We start from the raw sequence: 19229 nt of genomic DNA, 5'->3' as shown, positions 1-19229 counted from the left end.
ACAGAATATCCATGGTTGGAGTTGACTGAACTTGGTGGGTTTGTGCTCTTCTTTGCACTGGGTACTGTGGAAGTTTGGTGATTTCAAACTTTCCTGATTCATTTCTGATCCCTCTTGCTGCCTCCCAAGAAACCAAGATTTCCCAAGAAACCAAGATTTCCCAATATGATTTGATTCCTAGAAACCTGGAAGGAAAAATGCCAGGAGGTGTAGCTCTTCCATTTCCTTCTGATTTCATTTCCCTACATCTCCAGTAACATCAATCATTTTATAAGTGATAGAAAACATTTCCAGAAATCACGAAGCCCTCAGGATCCTCTGCCCAAACAAACTCCTTCCTTCCCTCTCTGTGTTTCAGGGAGGCTGCTCAAGCAGCCTCATTGTTTGGATAATTCAGGGTGCCAGATGGCTGTAAATATGTTCACAATCCTCCTTCCCCTGCTCCCTCCTCCCTGGCACCCTCACTGCTCTACCCAGTACTGAGCACCTGCTCTGTTCCCGTTTGGAGTCTCCCTTCTCCCCCTCTGGAGCTAAATTGGTGCTGCTGCTTTGTGTTTTCCCTTGAAATGAAAACCTTAGGGAATGTTTTGTGCCAGGGAATGCTGAATATTTCCTTCACTGTCACTTGCACCATCAGTTAATTGAAAAGGTGGCATCAGCTCCCTTCCTGCAGGAATCCTGGCCCTGGCACAGGAGGGTGCAGCTCCCCTGCAAGGGAGGAGCAGCTTCTTCCTATTTTGAGCACTTGCTCACCCTTGGCATGGGGTGAGGGCACACAGAACAGGGTGATTCATCCCAAACCATGCCCCAAGGACCTGGCAGAGCATTTGAGCCACCAGCCCCGTTCTTCCTGCCTCATAGGCTCTGGATTCATTGTTACACTCTGATCCTGTTCTTCCATAACTCAGGAAGGCCCAAATCCTGGGGGCTGAGCTCCTGAGATAACTTTTCCATGTAATGTAACATTCCCAAAGTGCTGAGCAGTAAGAAAATGTAAGAAAAGTGTTTCAAAGGCACTGTAAAAAGGGAAGTTGGTTTTAAAACATCTGAAAATGCAGGCAGTGAGGTTTTGGGAAGTGAGGAATAACTGAGCTCACCAGCTGCCTGAGGAAGCACAGACTCAGGTCACAGCAAGGATGAGCTGTGCCCGTGAAGAAACAAAAATTCTGCCAGATTTGTCTGTGGTTTGCTCTCATTGATGAGCTGCTGGGTGAACTCTTCCCTGCAAGGCAGGAGGGAGCAGATGGGCAGCAAGCAAATATCTGACTTGAGCAAGGAGAGAGAAACTGATTTTCCAAAGGATCTATTTGACATCCAGAGGCCACATGTTATTTTTATGAGCCAGAGCTCTGATTTATTGAACTTCACCAGATTGTGCCCTGCCAGCAGACCTAACTTGGGTGACCCTGTGACCTATAAAGGCCAAGAGAGGCAGGAGGGAGGAATTCTGAGCAGGCTTTTCCAGGAGCTGTCAGCGCTCTGAATGCCACCTCACCATTTCTAGGAAGAATGAGTCCCAGCTAGCTCTGCAGAAAGGTAGACAGTGCTCAGATTAAATATAGCAGCAAGTGGGCTGGGAGGAGAAGCACTGGGCTGCACAGAGAGGGAGGCTGCTCTGGAGAAAGGCAGCAGTGCCTGGTGCTGCAGCACAAAGCACAGAGGCCCTGGCAAGAGGAGCTGGGCCTGGGGGCAGCTGGCAGGAGAGCCTGGGCAGTGCCTGGGGGCACACACACACACACACATTGATCCCTTGCCCTCAGCTTTTCTTCATCCTCCTCCATCCTCCCACCTCCCCCAAGCCCCGTCCAACCTGGCCTTGGACATTTCCAGGGATGCAGGAGCAGCCCCAGCTTCTCTGCCCAGCCTCACAGGGAACAACAATTCCTTCCCAAAGCCCCATCTGAACCTCCTCTCTTCCAGCCCAAAGTCACCAATGACTCAGCCCATTTGTTGAGAGTCCTTTAAATAATGATGTCCACATCTCCACTGGCTCATTGCAGTCTGTGCCAGACCTTTGCCTGCTGGCCAGTAGCAGCCAGTGAGGCACAGATTCCTCCAGCTCTCAATGGGTCCCTCTGTCCCTCTGTCCTTCATGTATGGGCTCTTTATTCCAGCCCTCAGCCCCAGGGCAGGGCTTTGGAAGCAGAAATCACCATTTCAGTGCAGAACTCCCAAACCACTGGTGTCAGGAGGGGGCTGAGCTCTGCCCCTTGAACTCTGGCTGGTCTGGCCTCTCCCAGGCATTTCCAAATGTTAAAAAGATTTTTAAAATCCTCTCTTGCCTCCGAGCTGGGTTGATTTGTATCAAAACAGAGCAATAAATTTTTAAACACATTACAAATTAAAGAAGTGGAAGAATCACTGTAGTTTTCAGTCCCTCAGGACATTTTATAGAGTCAAACAAATCAGCAGTGTGTGAAAGCAGAGATTTGATATTCCTGGCCCAGGCTCAGGAAACGCTTCCAACAGGAAGGAATTCACCTTTTCTGTGGTGTCACTTGGCAGGTGTTGTGTCAAACCAGCCCCTCTGGCCACTCAGGGAGAGGAGTGTGGGGATCTCTGAGCCTGATGAGGAACTCTGACAGCTCAAATTGGATTTAGGGGAAAAAAAAAAAATCCAAGGCACTGCACTGTGCATCTCACCAAAGAATTCCTTCCTAAAGAGAGGGAAGGTGCCCAAATCTCCACATGTGCTTATTCCAGGGATACATTTTGCACACAGGTTTATCTGGCATTCAAAACTCCTGAATTTTCCCCTTTTCTTTATTTTTTTTAGGGAAGTGGGTCTGTTCTTGCCGAGCTTGAATTTGAAAACCCAGTTGGAACTTGTTAAGTCAATAATTATTCTTGTGAATGTGGGTCAGACTATTTGATGTCTCTTCCTCTCTAGGGACCTGGAAGAAGATTTCATCCTGCAGCACTCCAAGGTAGGAAGCAGCACATTTCCCATTTTATTTCAAAAGTCCAAACTGATTGTCCCATGGGGGTAAAAGCTGATGAGGGCCAGGGTCAGGGTGTGTGAGTGGCATTTCTACAGCTGCTGACACAGATGTCTAGGAAAGAATGCCCCAGCTCTGAGAACATATCAGAGTGCCTTGGGATCCCAGGCAATTTATTCTGTCTATTTATTATTTATTTAGTATTGATGTTGTTAGTATTAGAAGGGTATGCTGAACATATTATTCAGTTGGGATATTGGAGGGTCTGTAGCTTCCCACCTGCCACCTCTGGACACAAATCCTACTTTCTCTTTTTAAGGCATTTGCATTATTGCAGAATAACAAAATAAGCAACCATTTCTGCAGTTTTGTCCATCAGTAACTCCAAGAAATCCTTCTGCACAGCAGGATAAATTGTATTTATGTATTTATCCACCCCCTCCTCAGCCTGAGAACCCTCTGCCATGACTTACTGGTGTTCCTGCTCCACTTGGGAGTTAGAGGCTTTTTCCAAGGTTGGAAACTGCTGGAAAAACTGGACTTTATCCACCCCAGTTTTATTGCTGTGGACTGCTTTGTCAGGTGTAATTCCAGCCTGCAGAATAGCCCACTGCTGCTGGAACAACACGAACCCATTTCTGCTTTACACCCAGCAGCAGTGTGAAAGTTTCCTCCAAGTGTAAATTCTATTTAAAGCCACCAAAAGCCTCTTAATCAGTTCCTCCCTGCTTTCCAGAGGCCTCTCAGCACTGCAGAGACTCTGCAGCTGCTCCTTTTGTCCCCAGAGCTGCCCTGGGTGAAACTCAGGGCAGCCATGGGGCTGATCTGTGGGGCTGCACCCCAAAATGTGCTCCATGAGCAGGACCTGTCTGGGCTGGGCTCAGCTCTGTCAGGGGTTTGCTGGGTTTTCAGCCCTCTCCTCCCAGGGTGTTGGGTGCCAGTGTTAGAATAATAGAATAGAATAGAATAGAATAGAATAGAATAGAATAATTTAATGACACAATGGTTGGGACTTGGGAGGGACTGTGCCTCTCATCCAGGTCCACCCCTGCCATGGGCAGGGACACCTTCACTATCCCAGACTGCTCCAGGCCCTGTCCAGACTGGCTTTGGACACTCAGAACTGCTCCAATCCCTGTCTAACCTGCCCTTGGACACTCAGAACTGCTCCAATCCCTGTCCAACCTGGCTTTGGACACTCAGAACTGCTCCAGGGCCTGTCCAACCTGCCCTTGGACACTCAGAACTGCTCCAATCCCTGTCTAACCTGCCCTTGGACACTCAGAACTGCTCCAAGCCCTGTCTAACCTGGCTTTGGACACTCAGAACTGCTCCAATCCCTGTCCAACCTGCCCTTGGACACTCAGAACTGCTCCAATCCCTGTCCTTCCTGCCCTTGGACACTCAGAACTGCTCCAATCCCTGTCCAACCTGCCCTTGGACACTCAGAACTGCTCCAATCCCTGTCCAGCCTGGCTTTGGACACTCAGAACTGCTCCAATCCCTGTCTAACCTGCCCTTGGACACTCAGAACTGCTCCAGCCCTGTCCAACCTGCCCTTGGACACTCAGAACTGCTCCAATCCCTGTCCAGCCTGGCTTTGGACACTCAGAACTGCTCCAGGCCCTGTCCAACCTGCCCTTGGACACTCAGAACTGCTCCAATCCCTGTCCAGCCTGCCCTTAGACACTCCCAGACTGCTCCAATCCCTGTCCAACCTGGCTTTGGACACTCAGAACTGCTCCAGGCCCTGTCCAACCTGCCCTTGGACACTCAGAACTGCTCCAATCCCTGTCCAGCCTGGCTTTGGACACTCAGAACTGCTCCAGGCCCTGTCCAACCTGCCCTTGGACACTCAGAACTGCTCCAATCCCTGTCCAACCTGCCCTTGGACACTCAGAACTGCTCCAAGCCCTGTCCAGCCTGCCCTTGGACACTCAGAACTGCTCCAATCCCTGTCTAATCTGCCCTTGGACACTCAGAACTGCTCCAATCCCTGTCTAACCTGCCCTTGGACACTCAGAACTGCTCCAATCCCTGTCCAGCCTGCCCTTGGACACTCAGAACTGCTCCAGGCCCTGTCCAACCTGCCCTTGGACACTCAGAACTGCTCCAGGGCCTGTCCTTCCTGCCCTTGGACACTTCCAGGCTGCTCCTATCCCTGTCCTTCCTGCCCTTGGACACTTCCAGGGACAGAACCACCCCAGCCTCTCTGTGCACCCTGCTCCAGGGCCTCACCACCCTCCCAGGGAGGAATTCCTTCCCAAGAATTCCATCCTAAGGTGTCTCTCTGTTAATTCCCTTAGAAAGGCAGAGGATGGAGGAAGGGAGGGAGGGAAGAGGGAGGGAAGAGGGAGGGGGTTCGCTTAAAGCTTGTGAAGCAGAGAAGGAGAAAATAATCCAAAAAAGGCGCTTTGGCTGGGAGGGTGGGTGGGCTCCTGAGCGCCGCGTGCAGCCGGGGATCCTCGGCCCGCGGTCCTTATTTGGCTGCGAGCGGGAGCGCTCCGGGGATTGGCTGTGCTGGGGAGCGGGCAGGGAGCGCAGCAGCCGAGCGCCAGCTGACGAGCGCAGCGCACGCTTGCCCACTCCTCGGCATGTGTTGAGCAAATTGCAGCTATTTTTATAGGAGACGCTTTGCCTACATCTTAAGAATCCAGTCCCAATCCCGTCTCCCTGTAGTGTAATGGGAAATCCCCTTCCCAGCCCCCCTTTTTTCACCCCCCCGTTCGTGTTTTCAAGGCACACTTGGGCAGAACCCAGAATTCTTGGCCATTATCAGGCTTCAGACTTGTTCTGCTGTGCGCTGCCCGGCCAGGGCGCTCTGTATTCCTGTAACGAGCCAATGTTTTGTCTCCGGCCCCTCCGTAATTGCCACAGTGGACAATAGCAGCCCTTTCTGGGCACGGCAGACGGCGGCTGCACTGCTGGGCCAGCACGGCCCCTTTGTGCGCTGTTATTCCCGCATGGGTAGAGCCACCGGCCAGGGGGCGATGCACAAAGCCACCTCTGTGCTGCCCTTGGCTTTGCAGCTCCCCGGGGCTCCCTGCACCGCGCCAGAGGCTTTGGGAGGGCAGGGGGCCGGCAGGAGGCAGCAGGGAAATAGAGGGGGAAAACTGAAGGGTGAGCAGAGAGGCAAGATCCCCAAAAGTGCCTGTAAGAGTTCAGGGCCTCTCTGGAGAGAGCAGGGCAGCGCTGCTCAGGTGTGTACCAGCTCCTTCCAGCCCTTGCCACAGTGTGTGCTGGCTCTTCCAGAGGTCTCTGCAGGGCAATGAGCATTCCAAAATCCAAGGAGAGTTGCTGGTGTGGGACTGGCACTACCTGGGATGCAGGTGACAATGGTGGTTCAGTGGTTCCTTGCAAAAAAACTTTGTGAAGCAATCCAGTTCATCAACGTGGAAAGTTATCCCTGGAAGCATCACTGGAGTCTGGTTAACCCAAACTCATCGAGAAAGGTTTGGGAGTTTGGTTTTATTTTTCCTTTAATTTAGAAAAATCTTGTCATCACAGCCAGGAAAGAGAAAACATTAACCACGACCAGGAAGTAACTCTGTGGGTTTAATATTCTTGTGGACTATTTGCCATGTAGGTAAAAGAATTAGATTTCCTTTTATGAAACAAGGAACAGTTGGATGTTACCAGGAGTGAACTTGTGAGCCACAGCCATGTCCTGCAGGTGGGTGGGAAAGCTGAGCCAGCCTGAGCTGAGGATCTGAGCTCTGCTCTGGGCTCAGCTTTCCTCCCAGCAGGGCTGATTCACATCTTGGGCAGCCCAAGCAGAGCCTGCTGCTGTCTGACTGTGACACCTGAGAGAGCAAAGCAAACCTACCCAAACTGCCATTGGCTTGTGGTGTCTGGCTCCCACACACACCCCCTGACTTTTCAGCTCAAAGAAAAGGTAAAAAAAAAAAAAAAAAGAGAGAGAAATTAGAATGGAAAAGCTCAAACCCCTCCCAGCTGCCTGTGTGGGCTGTCAAATCCAAGGCTTTGATCCTGTGGTTGCACAGAAGGGAAGACACAGCACTGCTGCCTCCCCCTGCTCGGGGCCAAGGGGGCTGTGAAGCATTCAGGATCAGGGTGGAGATGGATTGTGTCACTGCTGCCCTTCTGGAGGGGACAGCACCCCAAAATAACAGCTGCCAGCCCCGAGATTGTGCCAGGACAGAGCTCTGAGAGCTGCACCCAGCAAATGCCTCAATGGTCACAACTTCCCACATCTTCAGGAGAGTTCCTGGGTGATGGGGACTTGCAGGCAGTGGTGGGGATGAAGACCTTTTTTCACCTTTTAATGTCATTTATTTCTGAGAGGGAACAGGGCAAATGTCCTGGTGAAAGAGAGTTTGGGGCACAGCCCAGACATGAGAGCAGCAATGCCAGGGCTGATCCAGCTCCACCCCATGGGATGCTCCAGGCAGACATGGGCAGTTCCAGGAGGCAGAACTTGCTCCTGTCCTTGGAGCATGGCAGGAGCTGCAGTGCAAAGGGAGCTCTTCCAAAGGAGGTATAAACTGCAACTGATTTATTGGAACACTGGCTTGATTCATCAGGGATGTGATGGAGGAAAGGAAGGGTCCAAGCTTTGAGAAGCAAATTTGGGTGAGAACAGGCACCTTTTCACTCTTTTGAACACTGTAAATAATAATAATAATTAAAAAAAAGACCAGATGGCCGCCCTTCCCAGTCCCTCCCTCCCATCCCAAGGCTTGCCTTCACATCATGCTCTTCCTAAACTGCGACTGTGAGCTCTGTTTGGCCTTGGAGTCTGACTGCTGCAGCTCAAACTGTTTGTACAGGTCCCTCAGCTCTTTGATCTCCTGCAGCACCCTCTTGGCTTGGCTCCAGGTGGAGGAAGCCTCCCCCAGCAGCCTCTCAGATTCCTGCAGGATCCTTTCAGAGTCCGACTTGGAAGAAGATGATGAGGAAGAAGAGGTGGTGGTGATGGTGGTGCTGGTGTTGGAGTCCTTGGTCTTTTTCTTGCCTTCCCCGTAGCCCTTCACCTCTGTCAGCAGTTCCTGAGTTTTTTCCAGTTTCAGTGCAACCAGTTCCTGTATCCGGGTCAGCTGTTCCGGCTCTGCCGAGGCAAACTGAGCCTCCAGCCCCTTCCTCAGCACCGCCCGATGTGTGGAAGAGTCCCGTCGGGACAGGATTTCTTCCATGGAGGCACATTTATTCTTTTCTGAGTGTGAGAGCTTTTTGGGGACCTGCGGCGTGTACATGGTCCCTTTGTCAAAGGAGTCCTTGCGCTGCCCGGCTCTGTCCCACGGGGTCGCCTCCTGTCGGGGGAGGCTCCCTGTCCGCCCTTTCTCCGATGATTTGGTGTTCTCCGAGTCCGAGCGGCGCCGCCCCGCGGTCAGGTGTGCCACGGATTTGTCCAGATCCACGCGGAAACTCTCCTCGCAGGTGCCGTGATCCTCCGGAGAGGCGTCTTCCTCCTGGATCAGGTCGAGGGTCAGCATTCCGTCCGAGGTTGAGGTAGATGCCTGCAGGAGCAGAAAGCAGAGCTGAGCTGGCACCGGAATGGCTGTCCCTGCTTCCAGGGGTGTGTGCACTGCAGGGACAGAGGGGGATGCTCCCTCACCCAGAGACAGAGCCCAGGGGTGGAACTTAAAGTGCAGAGGTCCACGAGAGCACAGGATGAGAGCTGAGCCCGAGCTGTCCTCATGGTAACAACTCTCAGCTCAGGATGGAGCTCCCAACAACTCAACCCCACTTACAAATGGAACAATTCCAGGGGAATTTCACCCAAACTGATGACCCCGAGCTGTCCTCATGGCAGGATGGAGCTCCCAACAACTCCACTTACAAATGGAACAATTCCAGGGGAATTTCACCCAACCTGATGACACCGAGCTGTCCTCATGGTAACTCTCAGCTCAGGATGGATCTCCCAACAACCCCACTTACAAATGGAACAATTCCAGGGGAATTTGACCCAAGCAGGTGTCTGGGGCTGGTTGTACCTACCAACAACCCCACTTACAAATGGAACACTCCCAGGGGAATTTGACCCAGGCAGGTGTCTGGGGCTGGTTGTACCTACCAACAACCCCACTTACAAATGGAACAATGCCAGGGGAATTTGACCCAAGCAGGTGTCTGGGGCTGGTTGTACCTACCAACAACCCCACTTACAAATGGAACAATTCCAGGGGAATTTGGCCCAAGCAGGTGTCTGGGGCTGGTTGTACCTACCACAGCCATGAGGTGACCCCGCGTGGGAGGGCGCCGGGAGTGCTGGATCTTGGCTCTGTCACGTGTTGGGTGGGCAAGGAAACTGTCCTCTTCCACGGTGACCTGCAGGGTGACACAGGCTCTGAGCAGGGAACAGGGGCCATTCCCAGCTCCTGGAGCTGTGGGAGAGGAGGCTGGCAGGGAATGAGGTGTGGGAGTGGAGTCCAGCCTTGGAGGTGACCCAGTGTTTCTCCCCTCTGTGCCACGGTGGGATTACATCTGCTCAAGTCATTCCTGACAACTGAACCTGTTTGCAAAGATTCCTGTGACAGGCTCTCCTGGCAGCCATCTCTCCTGGTGTTTGCTGTGCTGCCTCCCGCTCTAAAACCTCTCCCATTGTCTGACCTTGGTTTTCCTTCACTTCAGGCTCTGTGCTGCCACCCAGGAGAGGAAAGAGCCTCCTGGCAGTGCCATGGTGCTGTGGGAAGCTGAGTGTGAATGGGAGATCTGAGACAGGTCTGAGCTGAGGAAGGGTTGCCATGAAACATTAATGTGAGAGTCAGCCCTGGAGCCAGGGCACAGCTTGTTCCAGGCAGGTTTTCCTTCCCACTGAAGGAAACTGTGGGGATGCTCCCCCTGGCCTGCCCCTGCCAGCCCACCTGGTGCTCTGAGCACACCCTGTGTCCCCTCGAGGAGGCTCAGCTGGGGCTGCCCTGTTATTTTTCCAGGCAGAAGCTGCTCTGTGTAACTGGGACTTCCACACTCCCCTTGAGAAGGGGGATGAGCTCTGCTGGCCACACTTGGTGTGGATGCATCCCCAAACAGCCTCAAACCTTCACCCTGAGTCAGGGTCAATCCCACTCACCTCGTCCAAGATCCGGTTTTTAGCACGTGTGATTGCAGAGTTGAGGGCGTTAATCCAGGATTCTTTCTCTTCTGGACTCACAGCCAGGAAGATCAGATTTGGGGCCTACAAGAGAAGGGAGTCAGGTCAGTGCTGGAACTTGCACAGGTGGAGTGGGAGGCCTCTACAGAGAAGGCAAAGCAGAGCTGAGCCTCCAGCCCTGATTTCCCCACCCAGCAAACCCCAGGACCACCCCCATTCCTGCCTTCCCTGCATCCCCCAGGACCATCCACATCCCTGCCCAGCCCTGGAGCCCCCTCTTGGGCTGCCTGCATCTGGGCCAGCCCCACGTACCGTGTTTCCAGGCTGCCTGGAGTGGGCAAGGGTGAATTTACTGTGGTTCTTTTTGCTTCTGCTTTTGGACTTCCTGAGCTCTTCACATTTCTCGTAGTCACTCAGATCAAACATTTCCTGTATGTTTTTTTCATCTTTTACCTGCAAAACATACAAGAAAATGAGAGCTTTGCAGATGTCAGACAGAGACTCTGCTGCTCCAGGCAGCAGGATTTCAACATGAGGGGTTTGATTTCTCTCTTCTGGAATGAGGGGGCATATTTAGAAGGATAGCAAGAAAATCACTTTTTGCCAGGTTAATTCCTGCCTCTTCTACCTCCAGAGGGCAGGAGCTGCCAGGCTCAGTGTCCTTTCAAGAGTCCTTTTGAGTGACTCAAATCTCAGATCTCCCATTTTCCAGGTGTGTTCCCCAACACTCTGCACTGGCACAGTGTGACAGGTACATGGGATGGATCAGTGTCACAGAGGCTCAGGTGAAAGATGGAGCTTGCAGAGGGTCACAGGGGCACATGGGGGTCTGGATGCTGACCCCTGACTGCCATCCCTCAGGGACACTTGGAGCAAAGGGGATGTGGCAAAGCTGTCTGTACCCTTCCTCTTCATTGCCCTCCCTCAATCCCACTCCTACAGCAGAGAAGCTCTGCTCTGCCATGGTAAACACAAGGAATTAGGGTTTGGGTGTCCATCACAGACACTGCAGCAGGCTCAAATCTACATCCATCTGCTTAATCCCACTCCAGCCAGTCATCCCAGGCTGCCTCAGTGGTGCAGGGTGTGTGCCTCGGGTGCTGGGAAGGCAGATGGTGCTGAGGTCTGAGCCCTTGGATTTCCTGAGGGGACTCCACCCCATCCCATACATTTCCTCCACAGTTTTGGGAAGCACCGAAGGAACTCCCTAGGATTCTTCCATAGAATTTAATCAAAGAGGGTGACTAAACCAGCTTCCTAAGCAGGGCCATGGATAAACTGACCATCTGGCCCTGCCTGATGACAACAGCTCCCCTCTATCCTTCATCCTGCCTGTGTCCCCAGGATCCACAGGACAATCACCGGCACTGCCATCCCCGAGCTGGTTCCTGCTTGTGACACATCCCCTGTGTCTGGGTGTGATAACAGAGACTGTCTGGCTGCACATCCTCCCCATGCTGCTAATCTGCTTTGATCTCTTCCCACTCCCATCCTCCAATCCACCTCTTTCCAAGAATCTCAGCTGAATTCTGCCCGGCTCATTTGCAGCAGGAAGAGCTGATCCCCCTCCCAGCCCCCAGCTGTGGCTGTGAGCAGAGCCTTCGCTCCAGATGTTTGCTCATGTGGGTCACTGGGGCTTCCCCAGCCCTCCCCTTCCTCCTCAGAGCTCACACAGCTGGATCTCAACCTCCTGCCTGCAGGAGCATCCCCAGGAGGCTGCAGGACAGAGCAGGTGGCTTTGGTTCAGACAAACACCCTGCAGGTGCAGCTCGTCCTTTAAACCCCTCTGAATGACACCAGGGCCCTGACACTGCACTGGGCCATGCTGAGAGCATCCTGCTCCTGTGTGTGACCCCTTAAAATGCTTAAAATTGGGAATAAGCAACATCCACAGTGGCATTCGTGGGGGAAAAGTGTCAGCAGCAGCCTGGGCTGAGGTGGCACAGAAATCCCAGGGGGCACAGGAAGAACAGGGGGTGTCTCACTCATGTAACAGAGCATCCAGTGTGCAGAGAGAGAAACTGGACAAGGAAGGTGAAAGGCAACTCCAGGGGCATTTGCCAGCTCTTTTGTCCTTTGTGGGAAGCTCCTGAGGCCAAAAGGAGGGAGGTGGTGGCACGAGAGGCAGCTCAGAGCAGCCTCGGGGGTAGGAGAGGCTGAGGACAGTCATGCAGCCCATTCTCTGTGAGAGCAGGACAAAAGCAGCCCCTGAGGAGCCACATGAGCACCAGAGCTGAAATCCCAGTCACAGGGGGGTGACAAATCTGCAGGGTGTCACCTCCTCCACCTTCTCAGTGAGATTGGGGCCATCCAAATCAAACCTTCCAGGCCTCTCCAAAGAGGATTTGGCTGGAGGTGTCCCAGCACCCAGGCAGTGCCCAGGAGGAAGCAGCCTCTGCTATCAGCTCTCAGGAGGAAGGGATGAAGCAAGAGGTTGGTGGTTGATTTTGGCAAAACCATTCCCTGCTGGGAATGGTTTCCAGCAAGTCTTTCCTTCCCCTCAGTGCCAAGGGTTTAAGAATTGAGGGATGTCAGAGCCTCACCAGCAGGTGGGTCCTGCTCTCTGTGCCCTGTGGAGAGCTCAGGATTGGAAGGATTAAGGTGAATCAATCCCAGCAGGTGCTGCCCTGGCATTGCTGAGCTGTAGCCATTCGAGGCAGCCAAAACCACCTTGCCCTGCAGTTCCACCTGCCTCCTACCTGTGGCCAGGTGAGGGAAGGGAAACTGAGGCATGGAAAAGGAATCAGAAGCATCCCCCAGCCCTCGAGCAGGGAACATTTCTCTGCAGCCATGAGATCACACACCCCTGGCAGCTGCCCCTGCCTGTGCCAAGGCTGACACTGCTGACTCTGCTGGGATCCAAGGAAGGAGCTGCATTCCTTGCACTCCTTGCACTCCTTCCCCCGCAGCTGCTGCCTGCCCAGGCTGGCCCCAGGGGCAGCCAGCACTCCCTGGGCCCTGGGATGTGGGCATGTCATGGGGCAGAACACCAACCACGGCACCTAAATCCCTTCTCCAGAGGGTTTGTGCTTCCAAAGGGCTGCTCCAGGCTCATGGCAGTGCGCTGGCAGCATGAGGGGCTCTGACCTGGGTTAATTAACCACCCTTGGGTCTCTCATTGATTAGAGTTTGAATTTCCTCATCAAGCTGTGACCTGCAGCGACTCCAAACCTCCTGGACCCGGCTCAGGGCTGTGTTTTGGGGCCCAACCATGCTCAGACACACCAGTCTGGGATTTTTGGTGATGATTTGAGCAGTTTGAGCTGCAATGGGACACAGAAAAATGAGGAAGGTACAAAAAAAAATCACAAGACACCCATGGGACACTTGTGGGGGGTGGGTCAAGTGTGGCTCAGGATGTAACCAGAAACCTCCAGACTCTCTGTACAGCCAAATACCCAAACATGGGCAGTTTGGGGACAGGCAGTTCCCCTTGTAGGGTACAACCAAAGTTTCAGTTCCTCCAGCTGAGCAGCTCTGATTCAGCAGGGGGTTGAGCTTCCTGCAGCCCTGGCTGTCACTGGGACACACTGGGACTGTCCTGTCCTTGTCACGGCCAGGACACTGCCCTGAGCACATCAGGAGATCGTGGCAGCTTCAGTCCCTTCTCCAAAGAGTCACCACCAAGGCTACCAGGGACACAGAACCCAGAATCCCCGAATTGTGACATGGCTTTGGAGGGACAGGGACACCTTCCCCTAGCCCAGGCTGCTCCAAGCCCCCTCCAGCCTGGCCTTGCACATTTCCAGGGATGGGGCAGCCTGTGCCAGGGAGGAATTTCTTCCCCAAACCCCTTTGTGCTGTGTTCAGCAGCGCTCACTGAGGCCAAACACCCCACGGAGCATGAGAGAACCGAGGATGCAAACACAGCCCCAGCCCCAGCGGCACCTCCTCGAGTGCTCTTGTGCTAATTGAGCCGATGCCTTTGGTGGCAAACAAACGAAAGCTGGAGAGAAGCGAGCGCTTCCTCATCCCCCTCGCACCGGGCTCGGCTGCCCGGCAGTCCCCGGCTTCCTGCGAGGAAGCTCCGAGCCCGGCTGGGTCAGCTCGGCCGCCGCTCCCGGCACAGGCAGCGACAAAGCTGGGCCAGGAACAGGGAACAATTCCCAGAAACGGCCCGGGGGGGAGGGAGGGAGCGAGGGGAAAGAATGCAAGAGTGAGTTAAGAAGGTGGTGGTGGTGGTGTTGGTGTGCTCGGCAGAGCTCAGCTCGCTGCAGCTCATCTCTACAGAGCTGGCTTTGGCTGATGACCAAACGCTGAATAACCGAGGATTTTGGTGCGAGTTCACGGAGTTCAGCAGCCGTGGGGGAGCGGAGCGAGCACGGCCAGAGCCTCGAGCTCTCATTTCGGGAGGTGTCAGACAAGTCCCACAGCTTTCAAAGGGCAGCACTCGAACACCCTGGTAGCATTTGCCATCAGCTGGGCTGAAAAACTGCATTTCCTCTCCTTACAGACCCGGCTCTGCCAGGGAGGAGCTGAGGCTCCTAGCAGGCATTCCCAAATTCTCCTGACAAAATGGAATAATCAGGGCTGGTCTCTGACCTGCAAGGCCAGCTCTGTCCTAGACAGACAACTGGAGAAACACCCAGATTCCCAGGAGGAATCAGCGTGGATATGGGTGGGATTTTATAGTCTGGATTTTGGAAATCTCCCCATTGCAGACCTCAGCCCATGCTCAGCTCTGAGCAGTTCATCAACCCCTGCCCCGAGCCAAGGGGGATCCTGGTGTGGAACTCACAATTCCCTGTCCCCACATGCTCTGGGGAGATGGGATTCATTGCCCTGCTTCCCAGGTGCAGAAATTCAGGCAAAAGTAAATAAATGTCTGCTTTGAATTCATTTAACAGAGCCGGGGAGCTTCCAGGAGCCTCGGGATTTAACCCTTTCTGCTCTGAGGTGGTGGGGAGGGCTGGGAATGTGGCTTCACCTGCAGAACCACCTCTGGAGCAGCTGCTGAGCATGAAATGAGCTGCCAGGGGACAGCAGGTGCTGTGGGAGCAGAGCCTGGAGCCGCACTCTGGCCTTCCCTGGGCTCCAGGAGAGCTCCTGGCTTTGGTAAGTTGGCATCAAACCCTGCAGCACCTTCTGAGAGCCCCAGGAACCCCCGGGGACTCCCCACAATGAGAGCCCCAGGATGCCACGGGCACAGAGTGACCTCAGGGCACACCAGCAGCACCATTGTCACCTCCATGGCCAGCGCAGAGTCACCTCAGCACACTCCAGCAGCAGATGTCATCTCTGCTGGCCACACATTCTTCCATATAAAGCCTCAGCAGAGGCTGCTGCAGGTTATTTATGGTCCCTCTCACACACGGGGCTGCCTCAGCCTCAAAACCTGGGAGGTTTTCCCTCTCTGAAACACAAACACAAGAGCTTCTTGTTCAGAGCAGGCTCTGCATGGCCCCCCCAGCCTCATCCCTGTCTTGGGCTCCCAGCACACCTGGATTTGATCTGTAGCTACCTGGACATCTATTGCTTGTTCCTGTGTTTCTCTCTGGCTCTGGAGCAGCCAGGAGGTTGATGAGAGCAAGCTCTGGATTGCCAGCAAGCAGCTCAGCACGACCTGGGCATTCAATCCACTTTTTAAAGCCACTTCTCTGTTGTAACAAGCCCTGACCCTCTGCCTGTGCCACATCCATGGCTCAACTAGCCCTAAATCAAATTATCCCTTCCTCTCTCCAGGTAGAGCCGGGCCAGGCATCCAACTGTCAGGAAATTACCTCCACTGAGGGGGGAAACCCAGAGAAACCAGGATTTTATCCCAAATTCCCTGAGTTGGAGCAACCCCCCTGCCTGCTGTGCCCAGTGCAGCTCTGGGATGTCACAGAGGATGGGAAGGAGGAAGGCTCTGGCCTGGGGAGTTCTTCCTGATGGATTTATGGAGACAAAAAGCACAGGGGGGGCGTGCAAGGACAGCCAGGTGCTGCCTCAGCCTGGCAGTCACATCCGATTACCTCCAATGTCAACAGCACGGCAAACCCCAAAGCCCAGCAAGGAGACCGGGGCAGGGCACGTGTTAGTTACACCAGGATGTCGATCTGGGGTGAAATTTCGTGAGAAATCCAAAAGATCGACCTGTAAATGGCTCGGTTCCAGCCGGGAGAGCGGAGTTATTTCCAAACAGAGCGTGAGCAGCTGGGAACAAGGCAGTGTTGGGCTCAAGGACGGGCACGGGAAGGAAGGAGCCGGCATTGCTGTAAAGAGGCTGGAGGGGTTTAACTCTCGCTAAGGGAATCCTTTCGTGCCTCCACGCTGGGAAAATGTCTCCCAGCAGAGCTGGCTGGGGAATCGCTGGCAGAGCCGAGCCCGACCCCGACCCCGGCCGGCGCCAGCCCCGGGCAGGAGAAGCCCCCGAGGAACCCCCTCGGTCCGGCTGGCGCTGGGAAGGGCCGGGGCTGCGCCTTTCATATGCAAAGAGAGAGGAAGGGGGGATGGGAAAGGAAACTGAAACCGATCCTACCTCCTTCTCCGAGATGTAAAGCTGATCTCCCTTCAGAACCACATAACGGTTTTTCCAGATTTCCCTAAAAATGCCTTTCCCGCAGAATTTCCGCACCCAGCCGACCTTCTCCGGCTGCGCAGGTTGCTGGTTTCCATCCTGATTCCCCTAACACAAAGCGAGAGGGAAGAAAATGGGGGAAAAAACCCGCGATTATTCTTGGTTTTACACTCCTTTTCTCCCTCCACCCCACTTCCCTCTTTGCCCAACTTTTGTCTCCCCCTCTCTCCGCCGACGCCGGGACCGAGTCCTTCCCCGGGGTCACTGCACGGGGATTTTTGGGCAGTAGCAGCATCGGGAGGACGCTGCGAGGAGCGGGCAGGGTTCTCTCCGTGGTTATATAAGCCAGGCCGGCGTCTCTATCGCCTCATCCAACGGGCATTTACCCGTGGAAAGGGGAACAGGAGGGGGATGGGAGGAATTTAAACCAGCTGGGGTTTTATATATGCGGTGAAAATGGCATTTCGGAGCTTTTTATCAGCAATTAATCCCAAGAGGTGAAATCGATGGGCGGTTTATATCAGAGGTGTCTCCGTAGGCAGCGATGGGTGCAGCACACACACAACACGGCAAAGAGCGAGGAGGGATTGATGGTGCCTCCGGATTTTATCGTTTCCTTGTGTTCCAAGATGAAAACTGCCTGCCTACATCACGCGGGGTCCGTGGCGGCTGCGGGAGGCAGGAGCGGCGGCAGCAGGGCCTGGAGCAGGGTCTGGCTCTCTTTGGGGGTCTGTGCGCTTTCCGCGGGGGGAGCAGAAGCCAAGCCAAGATCCAACCCCCCCCCATTCCCCAAAACATCCAGGAGCCTCCCTCCCCCTCCCTCCCCCAAGCCAAGAAAGCGATTCTCTACTCACCCTTTTTGCAGAATTATTATTTTTTTTCATCGTTCCTCCGTGCGCTCCGAGGCGATTTTGGGGCGGGGGTCGCAGAGGGCTTCCCGCGGCCTCCTGGCACGGGGGAACAGCCGGGGGGATCCGCGCTGCCTTCGCCCCGCGTGGCTCTCAGGGCCCCTCTCCCGTTACACGGAGCCCGGTCCGGTGCTCTGAGCCATCGCCAGCGCCGCCGCCGCCGCCGCCGCCGCCGCGTCCCCCCCCGCCGCCACCATCCCGCAGCTCGGGGGGCTGCGCTGGGCTGCGCCGGGCTCCCGAGCTCCATCTATAGCCGCACGCCCGTGACGTCGGGGTTCGCGGCACGGGGCGAATCGCAGCCCACGAGGGTTTTTCTTCTTTGTTTCTGACTCAAGCGGGGACACGGGGCCGTGGTGGTGGGGGGGGGGGGGGGGAAAGCGGGAGAGGGGCGGGCGGTGTTTAGGATGGTGTTTCCCCAACGGGGCATAGCCGCGTTCCCGGCGGTGTTCTGGGGCACCGGGAAACTTTATAGGAGAGGGAAATGCAGCCGGGTGGTACTGGGAGGGTTTTGTGCCCTAAAGGTGGTTGGAAGTGGGGAAAAATCCCTCTGGGAGATTTCCTGGGGAGGGGTCGCTTCCAGCATAGCCAGGATTCAGTTGGATGCAGAGCACGGCTTCCAGAAGTGAGGAGACACTCAGCCTCCTAAAATGCCCTTATTTGGTTTATTTTGTCTGTCTCCTTCGTGTCCTGCAAGAAATAGATGGATGCATGGTCCATCAGGGGATCAGCTTTCCAATGACAGCGTCCATCCCGTCCCTGGACATCCCCCAGCCCTGATTTGAGGTTGTAGTTTCACCCCAGTACTCTGGAATTAACGCACTCAGAGTCCTAGGGGTGTACTTGGAGTATTTCCAGAGCTTCTGTGAGTGTTTGTATCCCATTCTGAGCATTGGCATTTCTGCCATCAGCTGAGGACTCACTGCACACCTGACAATACCTGGCACAGAGACACAAATCACTCCCCACACCAAATCCAGGGGCTGCCTTTTCCTCCTGTGCCTTTGCAATCCCCAACTCCACGGGGCCCAGGATTTGCCATCCGTGTGCCTCAGTTTCCCCTTTTAGCCCAAAGCTTGGTCTCCAGGCAGGGCTGATGGCAGAGGGACAGATGAACTACCCTGGCCCCCAGTGTATCCCCAGGACATCACAGAACCTGCCAGTTTATTTAATGACATTTTGCCTTCCAACTCCACTCGTCCTTCCTCACATCCTGTTTTTGGTGGCCAGGGCCTGCAGGGCACGGGCTGGTGCCCAATAGCAGATGGCACAGAGCTGGTGGCTCTTTGGATGCGGGGCCCACGCTCTTCCCGAGTGTCCCCTGGTGCCAGGGAAGTTGCCCTGAAGCCACAGCAGGTAACCACACACCTGCACACATCCCTGGGAGCAGGAATTCAGCTGCACTTGGGATCCTCAGGCTGCTCTGCCAGTGAGTCACGCCGTGAAGGATGTGACCAATGATTCAGAGCTGGCAACATCAACAATGTACATGGAAGGAAGGAGATGGGAGGGAACTCATCTCCCATTCCTGTACCAGGAACAGGAGGCTGCACTGCCAGCAGTGAGGCTGCTCCCCAGTGGGACAGGTGGCCTGGTCAGTGCAGCTCCTCATCCCCATCCCTGGGGGCAGAATGAAAACCTCTCCAAGGGGTGTTTGTGTCTCTGCCTGTATCCACACGCCCCCTTTGCTACCCCTGGCAGCTGTAGCTGCTCCTTGTGCTGCTCCATAACAAACAGTTGCCAAAATCGCCTCTTCTTGCAGAGCAGATCAGCAAACTCTTGGTTTATTTATGTATTTAACAGCCCCCACACAGCATTTTGCCTCTGGATAT

At 54.5% G+C, this 19229-nt stretch overlaps 1 protein-coding gene across 3 annotated transcripts; it reads right to left on the bottom strand.

The window, feature by feature from the left end:
- Window positions 1–7440: 7440 nt before the first annotated feature.
- Window positions 7441–17680, bottom strand: PLEKHO1 (pleckstrin homology domain containing O1). Of its 3 annotated transcripts, XM_071417323.1 has the most exons (7): window positions 17347–17679; window positions 16454–16600; window positions 10306–10446; window positions 9973–10077; window positions 9129–9230; window positions 7644–8416; window positions 7441–7565 (listed from the first exon to the last, which is right to left on the bottom strand). In XM_071417323.1, exons 1-6 carry the CDS (start codon window positions 17374–17376, stop codon window positions 7646–7648), a joined length of 1296 nt encoding a protein of 431 aa, XP_071273424.1. In that variant the 5' UTR covers window positions 17377–17679; the 3' UTR covers window positions 7441–7565; window positions 7644–7645. The 3 variants fall into 3 exon arrangements, with proteins under 3 accessions (XP_071273424.1, XP_071273423.1, XP_071273425.1); XM_071417322.1 differs by having other exon boundaries at window positions 7441–8416; window positions 17347–17680; XM_071417324.1 differs by lacking the exon at window positions 17347–17679 and adding an exon at window positions 16703–17088 and having other exon boundaries at window positions 7441–8416.
- Window positions 17681–19229: the final 1549 nt, after the last annotated feature.

This window comes from Agelaius tricolor, unplaced genomic scaffold, assembly GCF_023055355.1.
Source record: "Agelaius tricolor isolate 1412-34295 unplaced genomic scaffold, bAgeTri1.0.p SCAF_69, whole genome shotgun sequence".
Classification (NCBI taxonomy): Eukaryota; Metazoa; Chordata; class Aves; order Passeriformes; family Icteridae; genus Agelaius; species Agelaius tricolor.
Note: the sequence above shows the minus strand (reverse complement) of the source record. Positions and strands in the feature narration are given on the sequence as shown.

Excerpts from the sequence above, each read along its gene's own strand:
- PLEKHO1 (XM_071417322.1), bottom strand. The coding sequence starts at position 17,376 with ATGAAAAAAAATAATAATTCTGCAAAAAGG. Across the intron at positions 9,231-9,972 it reads AAAACCGGATCTTGGACGAG|GTCACCGTGGAAGAGGACAG; the intron begins GTGAGTGGGATT and ends GTCACCCTGCAG. Across the intron at positions 8,417-9,128 it reads GGGGTCACCTCATGGCTGTG|GCATCTACCTCAACCTCGGA; the intron begins GTAGGTACAACC and ends CTGCTCCTGCAG.